General features: G+C 51.0%; 1 protein-coding gene across 6 annotated transcripts in view; it reads left to right on the forward strand.

The window, feature by feature from the left end:
• The first annotated feature begins 1551 nt into the window (after positions 1-1551).
• The window catches only part of NFATC1 (nuclear factor of activated T cells 1), a 111195-nt gene continuing 93655 nt past the window's right edge, over positions 1552-19091 (forward strand). For 3 of the 6 annotated variants that reach the window (XM_064666259.1, XM_064666249.1, XM_064666266.1), the window contains exons 1-2: positions 1552-2017; positions 10893-11991. In XM_064666259.1, coding sequence (XP_064522329.1) covers positions 1885-2017; positions 10893-11991 — 1232 coding nt within the window. In that variant the 5' untranslated portion in view covers positions 1552-1884. Of the gene's footprint in view, positions 2018-5872; positions 6114-10892; positions 11992-19091 lie in introns of those variants that run through there. The other 3 variants (XM_064666223.1, XM_064666238.1, XM_064666231.1) reach the window with 2 other exon arrangements.

Consider the following 19091-nt stretch of genomic DNA (forward strand, 5'->3'; position numbering starts at 1 on the left):
CACCCGGACCGGGGCACAGGGGACCGGGGCACACGGACCGGGGCACAGGGGACCGGGACACCCGGACCGGGGCACAGGGGACCGGGACACCCGGACCGGGGCACAGGGGATCGCGGCGTCCGGAACCCCCGAGCGCCGCCCTGGGGCCGCCCCGTCGGGCGGTGGCGCTGCGGCCGCTCCGCCCCCGGCGCCCCCTGGCGGCGCCCCGGGGGCCGCTCCGCTCCCCCGCTCCCTGAGCGCCACGTCGGGGCCGCCCGCCCCGGGGGCCCGAGGGGAGGTGGGAGGGTTGAGACGGTGCTGCTGCGGGGCTGAGGGCTGAGGGCTTTTCCCCTCTGTTCTCCCATTCAGTTTTCCTTGAAAGAAAAGCGTCGCCCTTTTGGGTTTGTGTTTCCCCCGCCCGACGGGACGGCGGGATTCGCGGGGGTGGCTGTGCTCCTCGCCGGGCGCCCTCTTAGGCGGGCATCGTCTTCCAACACGGTTTAGTGGAAAAGCTCGCCCCGAATAACCGGCCGCGGGCTCCTGTTCCCCGGGAGCTGACAGGATTTCGTTTGTATTGGGTTTATTTCCAACCACACATGGGTCACAGGCACTAGATTTATGATTTTTTTTTTCCTTCTTTTTCACACACCAGATATGCTCAGAAGCACCCCAACTCCCCTCGCGCCGCCGTCCAATTCCAACAGGAAAGTATGGTCCCCTTTTGCAAGTTGTGGAGGCAGAGGGAGGACGAACCGGGAACGGGGGGCGAGGGGAAAGGGGCTGGAAGCGGCAGCAGCGGGGGCGGCGAGGCCCCTCTCTCCGCTCCCGCCCAGGAGACTCCTGCCTGGGCCGGGGTGTCACGGCCGCATCGGGGGCCCAGACGGGGCATCCCGAAGATGGGAGGTGGGAGGAGGAGTCGCTGTGGGCTGGAAATCTCTCCTTCCCCCCGCTACGAAGTGATGAGACACAACTGTGTTGCTGAGATATTTACAGAATAATAACAAATAAAATAATAATAAATCTGAACCGACTGAAACCGAGTCCGCCGGGTCTGTTAGTAATTTAGCAGAATGGGATTTTCCTTTCTCTCGCCTGCCAATTGATGCTCTTTTCCAAATTTCCACAGCGGGGGAAGCCTGCGATTTTTTACATAATGATTTCAGCATGCGAGGCTGCCTCGCTTTTTTTTTTTTTTTTCCCTCTCCCTGCCTGCCTCCTTCGGTCTCTCGTCTCCCTTCTCTCCCCACCTTCACTTCGCGACCCCGGCGCGCCGCCCGTTCCCCCGCAGGAGGGCACCCGGCTCCCGCAGGCTGAGGGGACCCCGCGGGCGCCGGCGGCGGGGCCAGGGCTGGGCGGGCCGGGGGCTGGGCGGCCGCTGCGCCCCGCGGAGGGGCGGGCAGGCGGCCGGGGCCCGTCGATGCCCGCCGGTGCCCGCCTCCCGCTGGCCGCCCGCCGGCGGCGGGGCCGGAGCCCGGCTGACATCACGGGGCCGGGGCGGGGAGAGGGGCCGGGAGGGGAAGGGAGGTGGGGGGGTGTTTTCCAGCTTTAAAAAGGCGGCGCCGGGCGCGCAGCCCTGCGTCAGAGCGAGACTTCCACGCTCCGCACACTCACTGTCCCCGTCCCCCGCCCGCTGCTCCCGGCGGGAGGCAGCGTCCGCCGCCCCGTCCCGCCGCGCAGCGCGGGCAGTGCCTCCGAAGTCCCCACGCACACCCGCCCTCCCCTCCATGCCCCGGCCCCGGGGGGGCGGCGGCGGCGAGCTCCTGTGCCTCCGCGGGCGCGGCCACCACGCCGGGGGCGGCGCGACCCCGGTCGCCGGGTCGTGAAGGCGGGCGGGGGGCGCGGGACAAGGCGGGACAGGCGACAGGCCCAGGGCGCTGTGCCGGGCTCCGCCGCCCCGCCGGGTGGATGCCAAGTGCTGCCCCGCCGGCCGCCGCCGCGCCGCCGTCGCGGGACCCATCCAGCGGGAGACAGAGGCCGGCGGCGGCCCCGCAGGACGGCGCCCGCCCGCTCGGCAGCACCATGAAGGCGGCGGAGGAAGGTAACGGGCGGTGCTGCGGGGGGCGGAGGGCGGGCGGCGGTGTCCCCCGGTGTTTCCCCGCGGCGGCCCCTTGCCAATAGGTGTCTCCTTCGCCTCTCGCAAGGCGCCGCCGCTGCTCCCGGCCGCCTCCCGGCGGCCCTGGGCTCGGGCCCGCTCCCGCTGACGGCCCGGCGGGGCTGCGAGAGCGCCTGGGGTCCGGCCAGGGGGATACGCTGCGGGGCGGCTTGGGGATTCCCTCCCCAGCCCCAGGCTTCGTTTTAGAGGAGGTCATTGCAGCCATCCCATGCTCCTGGAGAAAGGAAGGAGTCTCCTCAAATTGCGGGTCCCGGGCAGTGCCAGGCGCCATAGCGGCGCTCCCGCACATCGAGACAGGCGGGAACGCCGTGTCCGGCTGCGGGGCTCAGCTGCCCCGCATGCCCCACGCCCCCGCCGGGGGGCGAGAGCCCTGCCGCCGCCGGCCTGGCTCCGGGGCAGCGCTTGCCTCGCTATCCCAGCTCTCTATCGCGTCTTCTTTCGCTGCCCCTGCAAAGACGAGTGCCCTGAAAAGACAGCGGCAAAGTTTCTAGAGGGGAAAAATGGTGGGCGCGGGGCTCAGGAAGGGCTCTACCCCTCGGAGCTGAACTTGGCCCTGCCAGGGGCAGCGTCTGGCTGGAGCCGGGACCGGCTTCAGCCTCTCCTCTGCCAGTCGGGACATTGTTCTCCCCCTGGAGCATCGTTACCCAGCACCGCTCTTGCCCACCGGCTAAAGTTTCGCACCTCGCTTTCCCTACGGCACCTTTCGGCCTCGCCGCGCCGCCTCCCCCGGCAGCGGGACCCCGCAGGCATCCCCGCCGGGCATCACCTCCGCGCCGCGGCAGGTGCGGGGCAGCTCCTGACTCCCCGTTGCAGGCCCGGTGGCTGCCCTCTGCCGTGCTCCCCCCCTGCCCCTCTCTCCTGGCTGCTCCAAAGTTTCTTCCCTATCCAGTGGTGCCGCCGCTTCTGCTGCTGGTGCAGCGAGCCCGCGCGTCCCGGGCAGAGAAAGTTGTGAGGATGTGGAGCGGGGGGGCCGTCCATGTCCGCTGTGTTTATTCCGCAACGTGTGACAACGTGACTCCATTCCCCAGGCTTGTCCGGAAAGCTGGAAGGGCGCTCAGGACTAATTTTATTTATTTGTGTATTTATTTATTTATTTATTTATTTATTAACACAGCAGTTTTCACCCCAAGGGTTCGTTTCAGTTGTGAGGATCCTGCCAGTGCGAAAGCTACAAGCGCGGCTGTGACTGTGGCTCCGCTTGTGAAGTATGGAGCACCTTTTGGGATGGAAGTTAATTACGCTGTATTTAGTAGCAGCGGCTGGCGTGCCTCTCGCACGCTCGGACATCCGCCTGCTGCACACACGGCTCTTCCAGTGCTCTGGGCTCCAAGGGCACTGCATACACCCACTTGTAAAAATTACACCCAGAGGCAGCTGACACAAAAAGCGTTCTGCAGCCTCTTGAAAAGGAAAAAAAAATCCCCCTTCCTTCATTTCTGTGGCATTTCTGATGCCTGTGTTGAAATGCATCAACCCTTGTCGATAGTTCTCTTCCCTGTTGATGTAGTTTGTAAGGGACTAAGAAAATGAGTCCAGCCAGAAAGCGTGACCCAATCCAGGAAACACGTAGGGGAGCCCTGCGTGTCAGGATTGCTGCCTGCAAATTAAGGTGCCACTTGATTGCCAAACTATGACAATCCAAGAAAATACTTTATTTCTTGCTAAGTCTGGGAAGAAACTTGCAAAGAGTCCTAGTGGGAGGACCCTGCCTTTTTTTTTTTTTTTTTTTTTTTTTTGAGTGGTAGCAAGGTATGGAGTCCTTTGACTCTAAGAATGCCAGTGGTTATACCAGGTTTAATGCTGCGTACAAGTTAAATTCTCCTTCAGGCTGGGGGGCTGCATCTGGAGCAGCCTGCCTGCTGCGTCCCTTGTCGAACTTGCATTGTGGAGTTGGAACAGCTCCCGTTCACTCCAGGGAGAGGCTAAGTGGGCAGCAGCTGAGCTGGTGGGTTGGTCCATGGGTCACTCAAGTGCCATTGGCAGCACGGGAATGGCCTCGCTGGGCTGCATCGCCTCCCCATCGCTCATTTCGCTCTCCCCAGTTTAATGGCAGTGGTTTAAACTGGACTATTAACTGGAGCACCGCTGTAATTCTGTCCCCACATGTGGTATCACTTCGGTTCTAGCTTTTCCATAGCACATCTCTCCTCTTTCTCCAAGGGAAGGGTGCCAATTGAAATATTTCATTGACAGGACTCATATTTATGGCACCGACAAATCAAGCCGTCTGTAAATAGTCTGGGACAATTCACCCACCTTAAAGGTGCCACTTGTGGGAGAGGCAAAGGATCAAGAGCAGCTTGGGAGCTTCTCCTCGCGTCCCTGCCGGGGTGCCCCAAGAGATGGACATCCGGCGCGGACAGGCGGCAGGGAGTGACACCAGGGAAACCGAGAGCCTGGGGGCCAGGATGAGGCGGCTCTCCTACCTTTAGTCCCTGGGCAGGGGATGAGAGGAGAGGCCCCTGTCTCCGGCTAGGGCGGGCCACCCCCGGCCTGCTCCGGCATCCCGAGGCGAGCACGGTCCTGGCAAGCTGGCAGATACAGGCGGAGGGGTTCCGCTGCAGCCAAGGCCTTTAGCACACTCGGGTGACTCAGCCGGGGGCTGCGAGCGATTGCGAGCACCGAGGGCAGCCCCACAGAGGCTGCCTCACCGCCGCCCCCGAGCAGACCCGTCCCCTCCGGGGCAAAGCTCAGCTGGGCTCCTGCGAGAACCCAGCCTGCAGCGCGGCTATCCCGGCGAGGAGGGGAAAAAGCATAATGGGCTCAGATGGAAAAAAATTGTGTTTTCCTGGCACTTTGTAACGGAGATTTCAGCCGTAAGCCTGGAAAATGGTATTCCCTGAGTTTAAAAGGGAATACTATTTCCATAACTGCTTTAAATAACTGTTCCTTTTGAAACCCGGCCCGAAGCTCCGGGAACTGAGGAGCGGAGCCGAGCCGAGCCGAGCTTATCGGGCGGGCCCTTCTTTGCCTGGCGGGGACCTTCAGACGGGCTGGTGTAACCTGACAGAATTGAACTTAGAAACAGAAAAAAAGTCTTAGTTTACTTTTCCCCTAGTTGATATCTCTCCCGTACGAGCGGGAAGGGCGGCAGGTCGGGGCAGCGCCGTGCCTGCCCCGCATCGTCACCTTTGCAGGCGCTCCCCCGGTGCGCGGCGGCTGCCCGGGGACCTTTCCCTCCCTCCCTGGCGCACAGAGGCTGCCGGCAGCGTTCCGAGTCCCGCTTTACTGCGCTTTTTATAGCAGCTGGCACTAGTGGGTGCTGCGACTAAGTGAAATAAATAATGAATAAATGAAAGCGGAGCCTCCTGGCTCGCAGATGCGGCGTGGTGGGCACCCACGGAAGAAACCTTAGCAGTCCTCGGTGAAGAGGGGACACGCCGGTGTTCCCTTGAGTGGGCTGAGCAACCCTCCCCACTGCCCCCTCGCCGAGCGCGGAAGGAGCCGCTCCTGCTCCGCGCTGTTACCGCCGGTCGGGAGCAGGTGAAGTCCCGTTGCCCGCCTACCCCGGGCTCCCCATCCTGGCCCTGGGGAGCCGGCGAGCCGCCGGCGGTCTGGAGTCCTGCCCCCCCCCCGGTGCCGGGTCCCTCGAGCCGGGGGGGGCTGCCCGCGGTGCACAAGCTGTGCTGCAGGGGCAGAGCCCCGGGGGAGGGGGTAGGAGGGGGGCCGGGCATCGCGGCTGTTTGCATCGACCCGGAAACATCAACAGCGGGCGGGAGGGCGGATCGGAGGCGGCGGCAGCGAGACAGGCCGCCCGTCGGGGCCGGGGTCACGTTACCGAGCTCAGCAGCGGCCGCCGTCCCACGCCGTGCCGGGGCTCCGCACAGCCCGGCCCGCCGGCAGCAGGTGTCCGAGCGCGACGGGGCGAGCCCGACGGGGCGGGTCGGGGCTGCGCCGTCGCCGCTGCCTGGGTGCCGGAGCGTGGCGGGGGTCGCGACGGGAGCCATGACGGGCGTGGAGACCGAACAGGAGTTCGACTTCGATTTCCTCTTCGAGTTCAAGCACAGTGATGAGGGAGGAGGTGGGTCGCGGCGGGGAGGCCGGGGTACCTCCGGGGGTGCTGGCGGCGGGATGCTGCGGGGAGCCCTCCCTGCGCTGACCGCTTCGGGAGGGGAAAGGCTACCCCCGACCGCGGGGAGCGGGGCGGGGAAGCCGGCAGTCCCGCCCGGACAGGTCGGCCCGGCCCCGGGCAGCGCGTGTCGCCTCCGCTGCGCCGGGAAGCGGCGAGCGGGGCCGCGGCGGCCGGGAGCGGGTCCTGCCCGGGCGGTCGGCGCTCTTCTCGCGGGGTCCTTGCTGCAGCCGGACGAGCCTGCAAGGGAAGACGACCCGAGTAGCCGAGTTTTCATAACTTCTTTGGTGTTGTTTGAGCTCTGCAGACTCCCGCGTTGGCCCCCGCCTGCAGGCAGCCCGGGACCGGCCAGGCTGAGGACGTGAGGTTCTGGGTCTTGCCCGTTACAGAGATGGGCCGGTTAAAAACGCACTTCAGCCCCCTTCCCCATACCCCTTGAGCCGGAGTTAGGCTCAGGGTTTAGCTTGAAGGTCATCTGCAAATAAAAATAACGGGCGCGAATGTGTCACGGGTCTCAACTGTTCCCAACTCTGGTGTCTCGGTCTTGCTGTCTGTTTTTATGACTTCTAACAATACTTGAGGTGGAAATGAGGTGAACAAGCCTGGAATTGGCAGAGAGGAAAAGTTGCCTCTTCCTGGTACGGGGCTGACTTGCAGTGGTGTTGGCGGTAGCGGGTCACTGTAAAATGCTCTCTTCGAAGTAGGTGACTTAGCCCTGCCTCAAAGGAGAGCTGTGTCTGTGCTTTATTTTTTGCCTATAAATTGAAGCAGGTTCCAAAATCCTTGCCTGCTTATTGCAATTTGCCAGGATGTGGGTAAAGACGTTTGTGCCTTCCCAGCGCTCCCCAATTGCCCAGCTCTCTGCTGCGTTATCAGTGTCCAAATCGTTGTTATGAGCTTCTAGTTTTTAGAAAAAGGCAGTTTTAAGAGTTTCACACCAAGCTTATCAGATGAGTGTCCTCGTAATTAGACACCTCAGTGTCTAAAGTGGAGGGGCAAATTGAGTTTCAAAGTCCTAGTGAGAAAAGTACCTAGCTCCATTAGGCAATTTTGAAAGCATGAGTTTAAACATAGACTTAGATGGGGCTTCATCTTTAGAAATGTAAAACAGCCCTCATCTTCTCTGAAGCCCCTTTGAGCTGCAGGTGTTCTGCATTCCTATTTAAGGTATGTAAATAAAAACCAGTGGTGTCCAGTGCCTTGCGGGATCAGCCCGTTAATGACAGAAAGGAATAAAACCTTTGTGCTGTGAAATTGGCTAGAGAAAAAAAAATTTTATACTGCTACAAAGTGAAACGTAATATGTGGGGGTATGCTCACAAATCCAGAGGTCCAATTTCTTGTCCTAGTTACACCTAGCGTAAGTGTGGATTTGTTGGAGCAGAACTGTTGCAAACCTCCACTGGTCTATTCTGTAATGGGATATTAAAATACACTATTAGAAGTGTATTGGTAGTTAGTGCACTGGTCCCGGCAGCCTCTATGGATCACGGTTGTAACAGTGACACCATGTTAAGCCTTTTGTCTCTACCAGGACTGTAAAAATACTCTACACAGTTATATTATGTGGTGCAGCATTTTATTTCTACCTGTCTAATTCACCCCAGTGAGGAAAATGTCAGCGTGTTATAAATGCTGAATAGGAATATGCATTTAATGAATTTTGTAAATACAGAAATTTTGGAGAAGAATGTCTTTTTTCAGAAGTTGTAGCTGGTAGGTTTTAGCTCACAAAGGGCTCAGTCCTGCTCCTAGTTCTGGGTTTGGGGGTTTTATATTTGGTGGACATACTTTTTACACGCTGCCTGTAATTTTAAGATACATAAATATGTTTGGAAAGCTTTGGATCTTGCATCTTTCAATTTTGAATATTATTGTGTGAGTTGTATGACATTATTTTTTCTGGCCCTTTAAAAGCTGGCTTTAACAAAACATGCATAATAGTTCTAAAAGTGGCTATTTCTTTGCCATGTGAATTAGGGAACTTGTTGCTTGTAGCACTTGAGCCTGTCTTTTAATTAATTTTTTTTAAACTGGATTACAGAGGCTCATTTGAACTTTTATATTGCCTGTTCAGCCTGGGCCACAGATCTCCACCAGACTGCAGTTTTTGAACTTCACACTAGTCATGCATTAGATTTTAAGTGAACTGTGGGTTCCACAATGATTTTCTTGCAGGTAGTAGTCATTCCTGTTATTTTGTTTGTTTACCTATATATTTTTAATACAAGATCCAAAGGCACAGATTCTGCAGTCAGCAGAGGCAAAGCCCACCTAGTGGGTGCAGAGCTGGGGCAGCCTCCTGAGCCCTCCTGGGCTGTCCGACTGCGTAGTGGGAACCAGCTGGAAGAGGTGCCATGCCACCAGTGCTATCCATCTACATGCCCAACCAGGAGACTGTGGAAGGGTATATGGAAGAAGAGCCTAACCAGTGTCCTGGCAGCAGTGTGGTGCCACAGACATCACCTTCCTTTGGAGGTGGAGGAGGCAGTGAAGAGGTTGAAGCTGCCTTGAAGGCACTACTCTCGATGCTTTCTCTGAGCTAATTTCTGAGACAGGGAAGATCTTACCACTATTGTACCACTTCAGAGGTTTTTTTCCATGAAGAATGAGAGGGAAGTTATGGCAGATGTGGTGACAGAGCGGTGTGGCAGGGCAGCAACAAAAGGGGACTGATTTTGGAAGGAGGAGATTCTGATCCCCCAGACAGATCTGCACCTCGCTGCATCGCTGCAGTTGGATTGTCTTGTCAAGTGTTACTTCTTTCTCTATATTTCCTGCCTGTGTGGTTGTTCGAATAGAGCACGAAGCTGCGGCATGTTTTGAATAATCCGGTTTTATTTGTGGCACACTGCAGTGTAATTTAATGACCCTTCCTTAGCAAATGGCCGATCTCTGAAGGCAGACTAGAGAGTGAGTTCAAAAGGTGTTGTTGCTCATTGTTCCTGACTGTTACCTGCCATGACATACATCAGCTGGAACATCGTGGAGTTGCTGTGAAGCTGCCACAGCACATTAATTTTTCCTAAGTACCGTTTGCCTTGGAGTTGTTGCCAGCAAGAAAGGTGAGTGCGGGATCGCAGGAGGATGACACCAGAGAGGGCTGAGCTGATAAACAAGAGAAAGAGAATAGCTGGCTATGCTGGTTACCAGCTTGGAGGCTCCTTTGCATTTGCAGCACTCCCGGGAGCAGGTTGCCTCAGGAATAGCAGCTGCAGTAATTAACACAGCTTTTCCTTATCTCCCTAGGGAAGGTAGGCAAGGATGACTTCTAAGGGAAATTGCCTCCTGGGAGGAAAAGGGACAGGTTCCCTATGTAGACTGGCTGTGGCCAGCGGAGGACATAGAATTTCCCTCTGTCCTGCAGGAAAGTGTTGCTGCTGCCATAATAAACCTCAGGGAAGACTGATGTACTTCTTGGGGCTGGAGCTGGTTGCATTTCCAGACTGCTTAGAAGAGCCTGCACAACAGCATTACCCAAGTCAGCAATCATTGTCCCTGACGGAAAGACTTTTCTGTCTTTTCCCAGTAAAGCAAAAGGTACTGGTATTAGGCCCCTGGCTCACATGTGCTGATGACACAGAGCCTCTGTGTATAAGAAAGAATGGGGAGGTTGATTCCTCATCCCACCACCGCTCAGAGCACCGAGTCATGTTATCCTTGGCTGAGGGCTGCCCATCTCCCCATGTGCAGCCCGCCAGCATCTCTGGGTAGCAGAGAGAGTCACATATGCATCCCTGAGGTGAGGGAAGCAGAACTGAAGGAGTCCCTTCAGCAGGCAGACAGTGAGGCTAGGCAGGGATGATCTCTTGTAGACCAGCTTTGAGAGGCTGGTCCCTGTAGCGCAACAGGGATGGAGGCACGCAAAAGGCAGGTTTTTTCACTGTGCTGAGTCAGGGACCCCATTGGCACAAGACAGTGGTGTGATCTGTCACTGTCCGGGTTTTCCACAGTGGCTGTGCAGCTCTGCTGTTGCTTTTACACACCCAGAGCTGTTAAATGGTTAGAGTGCTGGCCCAGAGAAAGTGCTGCTGGCAGCACTTGATGTGGCGTGCGCAATAACCAGCAATTTCAATGGAATTTCAGCTGTCGTTGAGTAGTGAGACATCCATATTTTTCCTTTACCTGGCCTCTGCCAGTTGGGCTGGAGGATAAGTGGTCCCAGAAACCACAGCAGGTCAATACATCCATCTTGTTCCAAAATCCTAGTTAACTGGAACCAGTCGGAAACTTGCTGTAATGGAAATTTTGGTTGTGTATGATTTTTTTTAACAGAACGCAGTTGATCGTGTTCTTTGCTTTAGTCTGCCTCCACTTTTGGGTTTTTGTCCTGTGTTTTTTCTGTATTCCAACTTTTCAGGGAGGGAGTTAGGCTCGCTTACATAAAAACAGATCTCTTGAGCAGTGCTGCAGTTTTTCAATGCTGAAGCGACATTATGTAAAGTTTTTTTGCTTTGAAGGTTCACGTAAGAAGCATGTCCTCAAGACAAACTCTGTGTACATCTGCCTCCTGAAATATCTTGTCCTGTGCTGTTCAGTTAGTGACATTTTCAGTGATGCTAGTCTGCAGCCTCTCCCACAGCGTGGCATGCCTGTGGGCTGGGTTGTTAAGGAGAACTGTGCTTTTGTGTGTTGTGCCATGTCCCTCCATTTCAGCTAGGTATGTTGCTAAGTGAGTATATTTGTGCAGCACCTCATGTCATTCTTTGTTGTTTGTTTGTTTTCTTCCAGAACACTATAATTATGCATCTTCAAATGTAAATACTGGCTTGCCTCTAAATGTGGCACATTCCTCATTGTCAACTCCATGTCATGGCCTGCAGACATCAAATCCCGTCATTTCAGTTGTCCCATCGACAAACCATCCTTCTGGATATGGAGGACACATTGACAGCGGGGCCTCTGAGTACTACTTGCCACCAAACATGAGACCTAATGGAGCTCCAGCGCTGGAGAGCCCTAGAATTGAAATCACCTCATACATGGGACTGCATCATAACAACAACCAGTTTTTCCATGATGAGGTTGAGGAGGCCATCCCAAACCCCAAGCGCTCACCTTCCACTGCCACTTTGAACTTACCGAACATTGAAGCATACAGAGACCCATCCTGCCTGAGTCCAGCGAGTAGCTTGTCTTCCAGAAGCTGCAACTCTGAAGCGTCTTCCTATGAGTCCAACTACTCATATCCATACACTTCACCTCAGACCTCTCCGTGGCAGTCCCCGTGTGTCTCTCCGAAGACCACCGACACAGAGGAGGGCTACCAGCGCAGCATGGTGGCCTGTACTTTGCTCAGTTCTCCAAGGCACTCTCCATCAACCTCTCCCAGAACAAGCATCACAGAGGAGAACTGGCTGGGGGCTCGCAACTCCAGGCCTCCGTCTCCCTGCAACAAGAGGAAGTACAGCCTCAACGGCCGGCAGACCTCCTACTCCCCACACCACTCCCCCACACCTTCTCCACAAAATTCACCCCGGGTGAGTGTCACAGACGAGACGTGGCTGGGGAACACCAACCAGTACACCAGCTCTGCCATCGTCGCTGCCATCAATGCCCTCACCACTGACAGCACCATAGATATGAACGATGGGATTCCCATCAAGTCGAGGAAGACCGCCATTGATCACACCCCATCCATGACTCTCAAAACTGAACCAGCTGGCGAGGATCATGGGACCGTATCGCCAACTGCCGATTTGTCACCAGAAGACTTCTCCAGCTTTCAGCACATCAGGAAAGGAAACTTCTGTGAGCAGTACCTGTCTGTGCCACAGCATCCCTACCAGTGGGCCAAACCAAAGTCTCTGTCTCCAACATCCTACATGAGGTAAGGAACCCTGACTTAGAGGACAAACCTGGTAATATCTTCATTGCATGCCTTTTTTTCCTCCTTCCCCTTCCTGTCTCTGCTTCCTGCCAAATCTGCCCATCCACTCACTCCGCTTAACCGTTATCTTGTGATGCTGCCTCTGTTGTTGGTTTGGTGTGACCACAAGTAAAGCCCTGAAGGGTAAAAGAAGTTGGCCATGCATAGCTTGTAACTGGTTATCAGCTTCTCAGGGGATGAGCCCCAGGCTAGTCAGTCCTGAAAGGGGGTATTTGGAAGCTTGTCAGGCAGCAGGACAATTTGGTGCCGTCAAACCTCTGGCTTTAGTTAATAAAGTTCACCATGTCTCAGTATGTTTATATTGCAGGACAAGGAGATGTTCTCATTATGGTGGCTGTTATAGACCCTTTTACATGTATGCTTTATACACAGTGAATACAAATAGAGTAAGAATGTGGTTCTTTTGTGAATTATTTCAGTTCATCTGAAATTATTGCAGTTGATCTGAAGGCTATCTATCAATTTTTTCCTGTCTATGTTGGACAGTGATTCTCTTTTTTCCCCTCTTCACTGCTATTTTTATATTTAAAGAAATAAACCTAATTTGTTCAGCTCGTAAGAGTCAATACACTAGTCACATTTATTTATCACAAGAAGACTCTGGGAAGGAAGCAGCACAGAATAGCCAGAATTTGAGTTACATCTCTTGCATTCTCTTTCCGTCTCAATTACAGGCTTTATTTTGGAGTCTTCTGAAGGCTGTATATGCAGAAGCATGTGGTGCTGGAAAATATTTAGGCTTTCCAAAGGTTTGCAGGCTGTTCCCAGTCCCTGGTGGTGATGGTCACCTTTCCTCTTCCTCCCCAAGCACACCTGGCTTCTTGCTTTTGACAGCGAAGCTGCCTTTCTCAAAATGAAAGCAGTAAGCACATAGCTGAAATGTTTTAATTAGCAATGCATTCCCTAGCTCTCAAACTTGTCAGTCTCACTTTTCACAAGCCAGCACCTCTCTGCCATGTGCCATCTCCCAAAACTGAGGTGGAACAGTCTGTGGCCTTTTGTGTTACAGTACATTCCTCTTCCTCTTCGTTCTCCTTCTTCCTCCTTTCTGCATTTCCCAAGGTCCTTTCAAGATCCTGTCTCACTTCAGTGCTGGAAATGCAGCAACTCCTTTGGGTCTGGTTGAGCCACCCAGAGTTAGGCACTCACTGCTTTTCAGAGCAGAGATGGAGACTTTTAACACCAGGCAAATTCTTCAGAGCCTTCTCATCTACTTAAAAAAAGCCTTTTATTTTCTCCCACTGCCATGCCAAGTAGCCCACGTTCATCAGAGAGGCCGGCCGTTGGCTGCTGCATTGGGAGCAGCTTTTTGCCGATGACTTCAAGGGCAGGAGTAGGACAGTTTTCCCAAACAGGCTTTTATCTTTCCGTTCCAGTGAGCGGCCGTAGGCCGTCAGGAGGTACCCGGTGTGCCTGTGCGCTAACACAAACAAGAAAGGTGAAGTGTACAAAACGAAGCCCCACTATGTTGTGTATTTAACGTTTTTTTTCCACTGTTTTGGTCTTGTATAAAATATGTTTCCTGGTTCGCAATATGTTTCCATGTGATCTCATTAACTTGTGCTCTAGGGCAGTTGGAAGTTACTGTTGAAATGTGATTTTAAGTTATTTTACCAATCAGATACACTGGCTGTGCTTCCTTCCACCAAAAATACCTCTCATTTTATGTATGTGAAAGTGCTGGGCAACTGAGCACGGACGTCAACAGGATCACAGCCTACGCAACAGAAACTGTTATTTTAAATCTTTCCAAAAAATTGGTTAAGAATTTGTCACAACAGAGCTGGATTTTTTTCCTGTTATGTTACACATCTGTTCTATTTCAAACACGAGGGCTGAAGGGGTGGATTCCAGCAAACAACTTGGGCTCCAAAATCTACCCGGTCATAATGATTTTGAGATAACCAGATTTGATTACCTCCTCTGTCTCTTCCTGAATATACAGTACAGTTTTCATCAAAAGCCAGCATGCCTTGGAAAATCACTGATGCCTTTCCCTCCCTCTCGTGCATTCCCATCTCTTTGGGGGCAGAAGGGAGCAGGCTCAGGCAGACCATCGGCCCAGGTGCTGTCTCCTTTCCCAGGGTATTATGGTGGGCACCAGTTTAAAAGGGAAACTGCTTTTTGGTATTGTTTCTAAAATTGATGATGTTTTTAATTTGTCATAGTCGAAGTTCACTCTGTTTTAGGCTTTTCGGGTCCTGGAGCAGGGCAATAGTAAGAGTATATAATGAGAGTATAAGTATAATAATGTGTGCCTTAACAGAAATAGAGTCTTTATTTGTTTCGTGCTTTCTTTAGTTGCTTACAAGGACTGTGAGCTTGGATGCTCAGCCCAGTCCCCAGGCTGTGGGCTCTTTGGTTCAGATCTGGGCTCACACATCCCCCTCAAAAACTATAAACATACCTGCATGGGACTTGGCACACATGTTCACAGGAGCACAAGACAGGATGGGAGGGTAGAGCCTGACCCTGCAGCCAAGGCAAAAACTGCACAGGTAAACCCAGGGCTGCTGGGGATTTGCCCACGGTCCATTGGTTGCAGCCCAGGGCCTCACACCAAATCATGGGATGTAGAAAATACTTAGAGACCAAGCAGAGATTTCAGAAAAGGCTTTGCAACAAACCCTGAGGTAGTGATGAGAATTATACCTTTTCTAGACTAAAATGAGTTACCTGAATATACCAATCTGCCTCAAAAAATCCTGGAGGTAAATCATGATGCAGAGAGTCAAGAGATGGTCTTTTTGAAATTTTTTTGTAGCTTTTATCTCCAAGGCCTTTCTCTGTTTCAGTGTTTATACATTGTGCTGTCTCACTCAAATGCAAGAAGTTTCCGTCTCTTAGAGTTAACGTAGCAAATAGATTTAAAAGAAGCACTCTACTAGGCAGTTATTGTATGAGCAGGTGATGCTCTGTGTTTCTCCAGCCCTTGCTGTCTCAGTGATGTTCCTTCTGCACCATTTTTCCATCACTCCTGAGTGCTGTGTAATACAGAATCTCTCACGGGCAAAAATTTCAAACCCAAAATGGAGTATAGGACTGGACTTCTGCCCGCGGCTATGGCTGCACTGTTAGTGACTATTTCCAAACTAAAATCCTATTTGTTTATTCTTTGCCCACTCATTATCAGGTCCTAAATCACCCTATATCACAACAGAGAGTATAGGCACTCACCAAAGTGCCATGTTTCTGAGTATCTTACACATTTCACATGACCTCTTCATCACCTGTTGTATTTGACTAAACACAACCTGAAATTTTCTGGAGGCAGTTTCTTACTCGTTGAAAAGTAATGCACTGTAGTTATTTCAAGTGTCGTCAGATTAATCCAAGAAGTGTGTTGGTCTTTAACACTTCAGTTTGCACTAAATGTTGTGTTTTTCAGGGGGAAGGGGAACAGAAATGGTTGGGTTTGTTGGTTGGGCGTATGGCACATATGAGGTCTACCACACCAAAAGGAGCTTCCAGGAATAGACAGGTGGCTTATAAAAGCTCTCTACTGTATTTTCTTGAGCAGTTTATTTTTTTTAACCGTCGAAAGCTGCATTTTCTTTAGCTGCAGTCTCTTTTTCAACCTCAAAAATATACATGTATGTTCTTGTCCTCACAGACGCATGGTCGTGTAATTTTACATATGGAGACGGAAGTTTGCACCTAGAGAATGTATGGCTGGATACCTGTCTGCGAGTTGCAAAAGCACATTTAACTTCATCTGCATCAATGGGCTTGTTCATTTGTTTGTGTATTTTTTGCATTCCACTTTTGGGACTGTGACAGTATTAAACTGAAGCAAGCAAAAATTGAGACCCAAACCATATGGTTTCCTTACAAACCATGATTTTAAAATGTTGCAGACCTTTTAGTTCTTTCTTTTGGTTTGTGGACCTTTCAGATGCTTTTGATTTTGCCTTTTTATTTATTTTTTTTTAATAGATGTTTTGTTCCAGATCATGAGATAGAGGACAACTTTACTTGGGAGAAGTTAAGTTTCACAAGAAGCTGGGAGTTTCTGAAGGTGGAAAAAAGCAATCTTAAGATGAGATAGTCACCGGTGTAGCAGCACCGGATTTGCTGACCTGTGCATTTATCACGAACTTGCGTGTTTATGGCAAGTGAGAGGAAGTTCCTCAGACAAAGCAAAGGCAGGGCTGTCTGGGCAAGACTCAGTGAAGTGGAGACTTGTGTGGTGGTGACCATCTCCTGGGACTCGTTAGTGTTAATTGAGGGGCCGGGGCTGGGAGTGGACAGGGAAGAGCCTGAAATGCCTCTAACGTTTTTCTCTTTCCTGCTATATTCCTGCTGGACGGGGATATTTGGATGCTTCAACAAGTTTGGTTTGCCACCATGTAGCAGCGGCTTTCAGTTACGTTTTGTTGCTGTACCATAAGGCTGAAGACTACTTGGAAGCCTGTCTCAGTAAACTGATATATTTTTGTTTGTTTGTTTGATTGATTTAATCCTCCCCACGGTTTCTCCTGACTGTTTTTCAGTTCATTCAAACTCCCATGTGAGCATCTTATGAATGGCCCTCCTTCACCAACTCATTTTAGCACCTTGTGATTCTAAATTCAGAATGAGCAGACATGCGATGCCAGCCACTTGTTACCTCCATTCCCACAGCGATAGTTTCTTGTTCTTTCTCTAGGACAACAAATGCAAAACTTCCCATGCAAATCAATCTGAATGTGAATTTTTAGGACAGTAGTGTGAAGTATTGTTTGGGAGTATGACAACAACGACTCATGTTTTCAGACTTCAGCCTGAGGAATTCCAGTGCGATGCATGCACTTCACGGAGGAGCTACTTGGTTCACATGTCAGCAAAATACAACCGAGTATCTATTTTAACAGCTCGCAGCCAGATTGCTCAATTGTCAGACAGGAAATGCAAAAAAGGAGAGAGCAAAATCTACTCACGTTAATTCATAGGTGAAATATAAAGCAGGTGTATTATTCTGACCATCATTCTGTCCATCAAGTTGATGGACACATACCCATCATTGTTGTTTTCTTACTCTTTCAAAATCACACACAGGGATCTTTCACAGGCACGCACTTTGATGTGAGACCCAGGTAATGAATAATAAATGGTAACCATATTTGCATTTGGTGCACAGTTGGAACAGATTCAAGCTAGTAGCCTGGCAAAACTTTCAGCAGCCCTATGGTTTCTCTAGTTTGTGTTTTTGTTTCTAAAGGAAAACTCTTTCTCAGAAAAAATAAGTTTAGCATAGGATACCCAGTCTCAGCCACACTCCTTCTAAGTCACTTACTTTAGTTTGAATGCTGAAAGAGACTTACCATCCTCCTTTCCCAGGCTTATGCCACTGTCAGACAGCTGTCTGGGGTAGATGGCTTCGTGCTGTGGTACTTGGGCGAGGAGCAGGATTAGTCCCAGTGCGAGGTTGGCGGTTGTTCTGATACCTTCTCTGCACAGCAGCTTAGTTTGGGACAAAAATGTTTACAAATCTCTATTTCAAGCAACCTTGGGCATCTAGTGGCTTAGAAAGCATAATGGTAATTTAATTCCCAAATGCATAGCAGTCATGTGAAAATGGAGCTTAAACCCCTCTTCAAAGTTTAGCGTAAGTTTTTGGCTTTGTTTCCCCCCCCTCTATATTCAGTGTGCTGCTTAGTATATTTTTTTTTCTTTTTTTTTTTTTTTTTTTTTTTTTGGTAACTTGATAAATCTTTCTGCTAAAGGCAGAAGTCAGCCAGACTGGATAATCTGTTTTTGATTTAATCATATTGTGTATCTGGTGTATGCAAAATAAATCACTATTCATCTGGTTTTTAATCTGATTTATGTAGCACAGAGTTATACTGAGCCAGTTTTCTACAGCCTAGCACCAGGTTTTGTGACCCACCTTGAAGCAACTATACCTCATTACAGCATTTAGGAGGACTAGAGTGAAATTTATTAGGGCATAGAAAGGAATGGGACATATTTTCAGCTGGTAGAAAATGCGACCTGAGGGAAGTACACTGATGTATATTTGATAGGAAGGCTGTGTGAAGACCTTTTATTTCTCTTCGTGACTCCTGTGGAGGAACTCTTCTCTCCCCCATGTGATGCCAGCTAGATGAGGTAGTTTGGGCCTTTTCAAATTGATAATGCTTATTTGCAGCAACCAGATTTGATTTTACCACTGCACCATTTGCTTGGTGGCTTTTTCCTTTAACCACATTTAGCTGCAGGAAATTAAGTGCATGATGAAGATAACCTAACATAGGAAATAGCTCTGACAGCCCTAGTCTGTGACACTGGTAAATGCATCACTCTGCTTCCTTTATCAGGAAAACTCCCATTAATTGTCAATTTATAATCAGACAGGTAGCATATTGGAATTTTGATGGTAGGTTTCAGGCTAACAATAAACTGTATTTTTATTTTCAGGCTTTACTTGAAAACATGAATTTTACAACTTAGTTATACTGACATTTTCAGGTGCTGATTTGAAAGGGGTTTTTTTGTGCATTTTTTCTTTTGTTCTTTTTTTTTTTTTAAGAGCTGTATTTAATTATGAAACTAATGCTTGCTTCCATGTATCTTAAAAGAAACCCAACGCTCTTCACTGGAGATCTACATGCTGCCGGTCAAAGTTGTCCTTTTTAATTAAGTGCTAAAAGTTTCTAGTCTGATAGATGTCGTGTCCTCAGAAGAAAGAAGATCCATCAAGTGAGAATTTACTTAAAACCAGAAAAATCTGTTTAAAAATGTGTGCTGATCATCACCAGGAGAGACACAGCTGTTTTGCTCTGCTCTTTGTCATTTATCATTAGTCAAATATGGTTTATCGAGAATTTTTTTTGAGATTTTTTCAGACTGAAGTATGTGTACCTAAAGTACTGGGCAAAGAGTAGTGGCTACATACCATGGCCAATCGACTGTAAGTTTTTGCTATTTGCTCTTTGTATGAGTATCTAGTAGCAGAAGAGCTTCCTGTCACCCTCAGGGTGGGTCTTGGCCATTTTGGGGGAAAGGTTTGCACGGGAACTAAGAAGGTGTAACATCCTGCCTGTAGCCGAGACTGGGGT

The sequence above is a fragment of the Pseudopipra pipra genome, chromosome 1 (genome assembly GCF_036250125.1).
Source record: "Pseudopipra pipra isolate bDixPip1 chromosome 1, bDixPip1.hap1, whole genome shotgun sequence".
Lineage (NCBI taxonomy): Eukaryota > Metazoa > Chordata > Aves > Passeriformes > Pipridae > Pseudopipra > Pseudopipra pipra.